Genomic DNA, 10000 nt, shown 5'->3' with positions numbered 1-10000 from the left:
CGCCTGGCAGCTCTCGAGGGGGGCGGGGCTGGGGGGAAGGGGGGGTTAGCTGACCACGCGGTCTGAGAGATGGCCTATGAGGCTTTGAAGGCACGGCTGCTTTGTCAATCTGCAGTCTCTCAGATGGAATGGAGCTAGCGAAGGTAAATGAGTAGACAGACAGTCAGATTGAGAGAAGAGATTATTATAGGACAGACAGGCAACAAGGTGCTATTAGTAATGCAGACTCAGATGAAATAATACATAGATAGATATAATAATATAGTACATAATATATAAGATATATATATAATATATATAGACAGAGAGGAGGAGGAGAAGAGGAAAAGAGAGACGAGAAGAGAAAGAAGAGAGAGAGAGAAGAGAGAGAGAGAGAGAGAGGGAGAGAGAAGGAGAGAGAGGAGAGGAGAGGGAGAGAGAGAGAGAAGAGAGAGGAGAAGAGAGAGAAGAGAGAGAGAGAGAGAGAGAGAGAGAGAGAGAGAGAGAGAGAGAGAGAGTGGGGGGGGGATGACTAAATGAAAAAAGAAAAGAAAAAGAAAAATATATATTCACTTTTCATGTACACGTGTATACATACATACATGCTTAAACACATCTGCCTGCTCATCTTCCCTTTCCGGGCTACTCACAACTCGAAGCATTCGTCGAACAGCGGGTGCAGCGTCTTCTTGTGCACGTTGGTCTGCTGCGGCCCCGAGCCCGGGAACAGCCGCTTCGGAAGCAGCTCAATCACCACGAAGGGGTCGCTGAAGCCTGGCGGCGGCGAGAAGGGGTGAGGCAGGGATATAATGGTGGTAGTGTTTTAATATTATTACAAGAGACCACGCGATAACGCATTTATCATCGCGATTAGCATTTGCCACATGAGTACGAGCCGGGTGCAGCCGCCACAACTCAACAGCAAAGCGAGCAATGACTCACCATTGGGGTCGAGCGGGATGACGTTCCTGGCCTGCAGCACCTCCACGCATAGCGAGTCGTGGTTGAAGTAGACGCGCACGAACAGCGAGCCGTACTCGGTGCCCTCCGTGCGTTCCTGCTCCAGGAGGCGCTCCAGATGGTAGGCCTCGATCAGGGAGTCCGTCGGCGTCTTGTGGAGCTGCGGGAGAGATCAGGTGCTTGGCTCGGGCGGAGGGGGGATTGGAGGGCGAGAAAACATTTTGTGTGGGAGTAAGTGAGTGAGTAGGTGAGTGAGTGTGTGTGTATATTTGAATATGAGAAATGGGAAAAAAACACAAATTCAGAATTCTTCAACAAATAAATATCATTGATATGTTCAGTCCTCTTTCCTTCACAAATCGATTTTCGAATGTTTGCAGACTCTCCCAGCAGCATCTCCCTGAGACTCCTGAGTGTCTGTCAGAGCCAACTCACCCTCAGCTGTCTTTCGAGGAACGAATACTCCTCGCCCATGAGCGTGTTGTTGTCAAGGCCGCGGCCGTGGGCGTGGAAGAACTCCCTCAGGAGGCGTAGGGCGTCGTACAGGCGGACGAAGAACGCCTCCTGTTTTTCCTGCGGAGGGGGGAACGAGCCTAATTACGATTTATTTCAGTGCCTTAACTGCGCTATCAAAAGGATAATTAAGAGCAATTAATGGCGCGCTCTTCGCTTCTTTTAGGAAGTAATGAGCTCGCGGAGGCAGCCTGAGCTGGTTCTTGAGTTCGCTCCCGTGCGGCGCCGCGGGAATTCGGTAAGACGGTTGCAAGCGGATTGCGATGTTGCACAAGTGATGGTGGTGGCTGTAATAAGATTACTAATGATGATGATAATGATAATGATAATAATAATAATAATGATAATGGTAATAATAATAACAATAATAATAATAATGATAATGATAATAATAATAATAATAATAATAATAATAATAATAATAATAATAATAATGAGGATGATACTAAAACTAATACTAATATCAAAACTAATAATGAAAATAATAAAGATAATAATAATAACAAAAAAAAACAACAACAACAACAACAGCAACAACAATAATAATAATAATAATAATAATTATAATAATGATAATAATAATTATGATTATTATAATTATAATAATAATTGTAATAGTTAAAACAGTAATGATATTAAAGTGATATTAATTATAACAATAACAACAACAATAATAATGATAATAATACTGATGATAATAATAACAATAATAATAACAACAACACCAACAAAACAACGACAGCAACAATATGATAATGGTAATAGTCATAATAATGATACTACTCCTACTACTACTATTAAAGATAATAACAGTATTAGTAACGATGTATGCATAAACATACATACACACATTGTGTGTATGTGATCTAAGAAAGCGTATGCTTATCCACAGATCACACCCGGCAGCCACTCGGATGCATACACAGCTCTCCGCATTCTCCCCCGAAGGGCCACTGAGGCCTCGGCCCCGCGGATCACCCGGCGGCGGGAGCGGACACTGGCGCGGCATATCGACCGGCGGAGCGTCCTTCGCGCCCCTCGGCCCGCGAGGGACGCGCGGGCGGCCCAGATCACACGCGCCGACGAGGCTCCCGACGGCACCGCGGCTCGTGCGGCGGTTGCTACGGTTACGCGGTGACGTAATTAAGCATAATTGCATTACGTGATAACAGAGACGTGACGGACCCGGATCGGCTTTTCTTTTTACCAGAAAGAACTACTTTTACTGATCGCCATCTTATATGTAAATCCAAATGTTTTTACCTCCCACTTCGCTGCATGACAAATGAAAATCCACAAAGCAGATACGCTGGTTTCCGTGGGGAACTTCCAATTCTTTTTCCATATGGCGATTGTAAAAAATTGTATTTACAACACCTGTTCCACAATGGTTAAAGATGTGTCTGTCAGCCTCCTGGATTATCATCATTATCATCATTTTAACGAGGAAAAATCTAAACCAAACAGTACGGTCCCCCCAGACGTGAGTTCATATAATTTATTAAAAGATGACAATTCTCTTGAGAATGCTGCAAAAGTGAATCATTAACCCAGGTGCTTCACAGGATAACTCAATGAGAGATACTGTAAGTTTATCCGTCTGTCAATTATAGTCAAAGCTGTTTTGATCTCGGGCGCTACAAGTAACAGCGATCCCGCCTCAGTCAGTTCATCGATACAAATTTCTAGCCACACATCCATTTCAAATTTCCCGCTATGTTTGTTGAAGGTTAAAACGGGGCCTGACGAAATGTTTGATATGTTCGAACAACTAATTAGTTTTCTATCAATTATATGATATTCTCTTTCGTTAATGTTATAATTAGTTTTTCATGCCATATAACTCCTTACTACCAAACATTGAATTGTAAAATAACTGCATTTAATTGCCTTATTCAGACCCTAATTTTAGTTAATATTATGATTTGACCTTGAGCAGAAATGCATTCAAAGGCCAGAATAAACATTTGGAGTTAAAATTTGAATTTCAAATAGTTCCGTCTTTATCATACTGCGGCGGTTGGTTTAATAAAGATATGAAAATATGATCATTTTTTCATTTACATTTTCTGCTGATTTTCGTTCAAAGTCTGTAATTATCTCCCATTTTACCGACCACATCTAGTCTAATGGAGCCTGAGGTCCCTGAGCTGCCCAATTTGCATATTCAATTTTGGAGATGGAAAGGTAATTGAACATATAGAAAATTACACTCGCCGAGATTTGACTCTGAATGCAGCTCCTTGAGGGGAATTTAGACTGCCTTTGTGCGAAGAGGGGGTTGTCAGCGGAGTTCTGAGAGGCGCCTCTCTCTGTCTGTAGTGATAGCTTTGAGGGTGAACAGTTGAACTCCGCCTGGTGTAACGTCTTATTTTCGACTTCAGGGAAAGAAATGGACAAGTTAGTAGCAGTAGCAGGGTTTTTTTGTTACGTCTTGACATTGCACGTATATCCTTTACGCAGAACTAAACGCTTTGATGTTTAACGAGTACTTTCTCTCAAAATTGCCCGTAATATAAATTCAAAGTCCAGTGTCAGAAAGCTACAGTACACCCTTGAGCAATAAAGCTGAATGAAACACGGCCATAAAACACACTTACACAGTGTCTATAAACACAGAAAAGTACAATAATCTCCATCGATCAACTTGTCTGGCGTATTGTGTCTTGTTCGCCAACAAACTACAGTGAGTCCTTACGTCCGTGTCCTTCCCAATCTGCTCGGTGAGGGCGTTGAGCACAGCCAGCCACAGCAGGTGCAGGAGTCGGTCCAGGTTGTTCTTCAGGAGCGCCGCCGAGTACGTGGCCAGGGAGGCGTAGAGGCGCTCCAGCAGGGGTCGGACGGCCTCCTCGGCAGGCAGGGAGTCCGGGGACCATGCTAGGTGGAACACGTCCTTCTGCAGTTCCTGGCGCATCTGAGGGAGCGAGGAATGGAAGGCGTTGAGGATAGAAGAACTGGCTGGCGATGGTAACAGCCGTGATACAGTAATAATCATAAAAGCCACCGTAATAACACCATTATTTTAGCACCAGTAATTAGCACATATAGTCGAGAACCTATCCAAAGCATTACCATAAGCAGACCCGAAAAAACAAGTGCTTTCTAATAATAACAACCCTAATAACTCTGGGATCGTAAAATAAACAAAATCAGTTGAAATTGCTCCGAAGGTCCTTCTCGAAAATTGACATGAATATTTTTTTGCACGAAATCACCTTTTATTTTCTTTTGTTCGTTCTGATAAGATTGCATGCAACAGGTCAATGGTTTCATGACTTTAGTATTAGGATGAGGAACTTGCAGTGTCTCTATACAGAACCAATTTAATTTCTGTGTATGTGTTTGTTTGCTTGTTTGTGTGTATGTGTTTGTTTGTTTGTTTGTTTTGTGTATGTGTTTGTTTGTTTGTTTGTTTGCATGTTTTTTGTGTGTGTGCATGTTCGTGTGTGTGTGTGTGTGTGTGTGTGTGTGTGTGTGTGTGTGTGTGTGTGTGTGTGTGTGTGTGTGTGTGTGTGTGTGTGTGTGTGTGTGTGTGTGTCCGTCCGTCCGTCCGTCCGTTCATCCATCTGTCTGTCTGTCTTTATGAATGTATATCTTTTCCTTATGAATCTTCCATTTAACCTCTGACCTTTGAATTGCATGTGTCCAAACCAACAGTGTTAACATGGTATGAAATCATGTTCAGTAATAAATATTACTGTCATTAAGAGGCACAGCATTCTCATTTTTTTCGAAATATTTCATTTTCCCCAATGGCAAGGTAATATCTGTCCCATTGTGTTCGCGGGGGAAACGGATACGAAAATATCTGGTTCACATTTTCGGCGGCGAGGACCATTAGAAGCATCGTTAACAATTATCCTCGCTTATATTTTACTAAAACATAATGATTTGTTTCTGAATAATGATCACACACACAGTCACAAACATATATATATATATATATATATATATATATATATATATATATATATATATAAATATATATATATACACACACACACACACACACACACACACACACACACACACACACACACACACACACACACACACACACACACACACACACACACATATATATACATATATATATATATATATATATATATATGTATATATGTATATATATATATATTATATATATATATATATATATATATATAATATATATATATATATATATATATATATATATATATATATATATATATATATGTGTGTGTGTGTGTGTGTGTGTGTGTGTGTGTGTGTGTGTGTGTGTGTGTGTGTGTGTGTGTATGTGTGTTTGTGTGTGTGAATGTGTGTGTGTGTGTGTGTGAATGTGTTTGTGTGTGTGTGTGTGTGTGTGTGTGTGTGTGTGTGTGTGTGTGTGTGTGTGTGTGTGTGTGTGTGTGTGTGTGTGTGTGTGTGTGTGTGGTTCCACATATATATACATATACATACACATATAAATGTGTGTTTGTGTGTGTATGCATATATATAATATATATATATATATATATATATATATATATATATATATATATATATATATATATATATATATATATATATTATACATTTATATATTAATATTTTCTCCATGTCTTGTTCTGTTGAGGCTTAATCAGTCGTTGACAATGAAATGTCGAGGATTATTGCTTTCACGTATGTTATATATACATGGTTTTTGCCATTTACACGCATCACTTTCTGTACATATAAGAGCTAATATGAAAACGACATTCCCTGTTTATCTATCCATTGCGATTGATTCACGTTAAGTATCATTGGTGACAAAAATGTCTTTTCTGGAAAACAAGAGGTCGACCTTAATCATCGTCATTTTGAACATCGCACAAGGGACCTTTTCTGGAAGATTCCCTCCCCTTTCAGAATTGTTGATTTCCAGGGAACATGCTCAACATTCTGCATAAGACAAAAAGTACAAACAGCGTACACGTGTTCGCTCTTACATGTGACATTGTTCTTGAATCAAGAAAGAAAATCAAGAAAAATCCCACAAAAAGAAATCAGCTTCCCATTGTTTTATTTCGATCTTCACTCTTCCGCTTCGCCCTACGAAGACCTAACTTGTTTACAAAGGGAGTGAAATACTATAAGAATAATATGAGTTGAGAAAAATGTACAAAGCACCTACAACACATACGTATACCTATCCCCGTCCTTGTTATCTAAACTCCTCGCGCCTTTCAGGACCTACATTACTTCTGCGACAGTAAAGGAATAACAAAAGGGGAAAAAATAATAATTACGCCATTCCCATGCATTTCCCAGACGTCCCGGCTCCTGCTTTCCTGACTTTAGACGTGGAAGGAATATCAAATGGCAAATGCAAAAATGAATAATTGATATCAAAACAATTATTCCATTCTAACGCATCGCCTCTCCCCTTCTCCCTCTAATCCTTGGCTATCTGGTCTTCATCAGTTGAATTATGAATGGCGATAATGAGAAAAGTTCGAATAACAGTGATGATAAAAGATGGATTGAGAGAATAAAAAAGAAAAGTGAGCATAAAGACCCTTATGCCCCCCCCCCTTCCTCATGCTACCCTCCTACCGTGTCTGGGTAATGATAGTAATTGGAGGCGAGATGTATGACAGAGGATGAAGAATGAAACAGTTAGCCCATTTTTGTTCATCCCTCCTCTCCAGGAGGTTTTCCCACCCCCCTCTCTCCCTTCTACCTCCTTCCCCTTCCTCCCTCCCCACTTTTTTCCCTTTTTCACCTCCTCCCTTCACCACCACCTCCCACCCATTTTCCCCTCTCCACTTCCCCCCCCTTCCATCCCCCTTTCCCCTTTGTTTTCCCCCCCCTTTCCCCCCTTTTCTTTCCACTTCCTCTTCCCTCTGTCTTTCCGCCTCCACTTCCCCCTTTCTTTCCACTTCCTCTTCCTTCCCTCTTTCCGCCTCCACTTCCCTCCCCGTCCACCGCCTGCAGCCTCTCCCTACCTTGTCTGCCACGGGAGACATGGACCCGGCTATCTTGGAGTCGAGGTTGGCGAGGCCGGCCAGGAGCAGGCTGGTCACGTGATCAGTGTAGGTGGTTCCGCTGCCCCGAGGGTCTTGGCTGTCCAGGATCTGCGTCACCTGGTCGATCTGCGCGAAGGAACAGGAGAAAAAGCTTTTGTAAGGCAGGGATTGGTTAAGTGACAATGCTTTTCGATTGGTTGGTGTCAGGCTGTCATGAATGGCTCGTTGATTTGTCATGTCAGATGATTAGTGACGTGTTGTGTTGATTGATTGAAATGTCGTTTTTAAACCCTTGGTGGGCACGCGGTGATTCGATGTTTGCTGAATGAAACCGTTTGCTGATTAGTTGGTTGGCATATGTCTAGGCAAGGAGAGAAGGTAAGAAAGTAGATATACTAGTGAACTGGTTGTCGAACAGGTGAATTGGTTATGATTAAATACAAAAAACACATTAAAATAGTACTGCTTTATATATATAAAAAATATATATATTTTTAATTAATTTTAATATATATAATATATATATAATATATTATATAATAATATATATATAAATTTTATAATTATTATATTTTTTATATAATAATTTTATATATATATATAATAAAATATATTATATTATATATAAAATATATAATTGTGTGTTGTGTTGGGGTTTTGTTGTGTTGTGTGTGTGTGTGTGTGGTGTGGGGTGTGTGTGTGTTTTGTGTTGGGGGTTTTTGTGTGTGGTGTGTGTGGTTTTGGGTTGTGGGGTGTGGGGTGTGTGTTGTGTGTGTGTGTGTGGTTGTGTGTGTGTGGCGTGTGTGTGGGATGTGTGTGGGGGGTTTTGTGTTGCGTGTGTGGTGGTGGTTTGTGTGTGTGTGCAATTTTTAAAACACACAACACACACACACACACACCCCCACACACACACACACACACACACACACACACCACACATATATAATATATATAAAATAATAATAATATATTTTATAATATCATATTAATAATCATAATTTTATGTTATTTGGGGATAGATTAAAACACATATATATACGTGGGTGTGTGTGTGGTGTGTGTGCGTGTGTGTGTGTGGGTGTGTGTTTGGGGTTGTTTGTGGTGTGTGTATGTGTGGTTGGAAATATTATATATAATATATTTATATTATAAATATATATTATTAATATATATTATAATTATATATATATATATAATATATATTTTATATTAATATATATATATAATATATATATTCATAGTCACCGCGAGAGAGAAAGAGAGAGAGAGAGAGGAGAGAGAGAGAGAGAGAGAGAAGAGGAGAGAGAAGAGAGAGAGAGAGAGGGGGAGAGGAGAAGGGGAGAGAGAGAGAGAGAGGAAGAGGAGAGGAGGAGAAAGAGAAAAAGAGAAAGAGAGAGAGAGAGAGAGAGTAGAAGAGAGAGAGAGAAAAAGAGAGAGAGGGGAGAAAAAAGGAGAGAAGAGGGGGAGAGAGAGAAGAGGGGAAAAGGAGGGAGAGGGGAGAGAGAAGAGAGGAGAGAGAAGAAGAGAGAGGGGAAAGAGAGAAGAGAGAAGAAAAGAGAGAGAGAGAGAGAGAGGAAAGGAGAAAAGGGGAGAAAAAAAAAAAGGGGGAGAGAGAGAGGGGGATGAGGGTGGGGAAGGGGAAGGAGAGAGAGGGGGGAGAAGAGAGAGAGGGGGGAGAGAGGGGGGGAAAAGGAGGGAAGAAAGAGGAGAGAGAGAGAGAGAGAGGGAGAGAGAGAGAGAAGAGAGAAAAGAGAGAGACATGCGACGAATGACATAATCTAATTTGATCATCCAATTAGGAAAAAGATCCCGTTTTCTTTTATGGCCAAATAATAGCGAATGGTAACCTGGTGAAGCTGCATCTTTCCCTCAACTAATATCAATGTAAACTGTGCTCGAATCCTTACGGGACAAGAATGCAAATGTTATATAAAAAAATCTCTTCTATTGCACCAATTTCGAAATAAGATTTAAGAAAGTGCCCCCCCCCCCAACCCCCGAGAAAAGGAAAAGACATGGAGAAATAGAATGAAAACAACAGCGGGTAACAAGAGTAAACACATTTATTTGGTAAACTGGAACCAAAGCAAAATGATTGGTAGGCCAAATATTAAGAATGGCATACGACAGGCGAGGACACTGATAAAAGCTAAAATAAAAAGAGTCGAATGAAGAAGATATAAGGAAAATATAAAGAAAATAATAACTTGGTGACAGCAATAACAAAACAAACAACAGTAACAATAAAACAACAAAATCAATGGCAGCAGAAGCAATAAGAACAATGCCAACTAGAATACACGACAAAAGAAAGCATTATCTTAATAAAGATAACAGAAACAGCAATAATAATAATCATAATAATAATAATAATAATCATCATCATCATCCCCCATCATCCATCATCATCATCATCATCACATCATACATAATCATCATCATCATCATAATAATAATAATAATAATAATAATAATAGTAATAAAGAAAAACAAATCTGTCCCAACAGACGTAGTGTGCATCAGGAAGCTTTTCCCCCTGGGAGGTTTCCCCTCCCTTTTTGGGGGGCCCG

General features: G+C 40.4%; 1 protein-coding gene across 1 annotated transcript in view; it reads right to left on the bottom strand.

Moving 5' to 3' along the window:
• Positions 1-10000, bottom strand: part of LOC119589601 (BAI1-associated protein 3-like) — a gene marked incomplete in the record, with an annotated part of 206440 nt that overhangs the window by 1592 nt on the left and 194848 nt on the right. Inside the window, 6 exon segments of the mRNA XM_037938197.1 lie at positions 1-28; positions 630-753; positions 922-1099; positions 1375-1512; positions 4151-4366; positions 7410-7556. The exon segment at positions 1-28 is cut by the window's left edge and continues 178 nt beyond it. Coding sequence (XP_037794125.1) covers positions 1-28; positions 630-753; positions 922-1099; positions 1375-1512; positions 4151-4366; positions 7410-7556 — 831 coding nt within the window.

Source organism: Penaeus monodon, chromosome 26, assembly GCF_015228065.2.
Source record: "Penaeus monodon isolate SGIC_2016 chromosome 26, NSTDA_Pmon_1, whole genome shotgun sequence".
NCBI lineage: Eukaryota > Metazoa > Arthropoda > Malacostraca > Decapoda > Penaeidae > Penaeus > Penaeus monodon.
The sequence above is the reverse complement of the archived record's forward strand: the minus strand, read 5'-3'. Positions and strand labels throughout refer to the sequence as shown.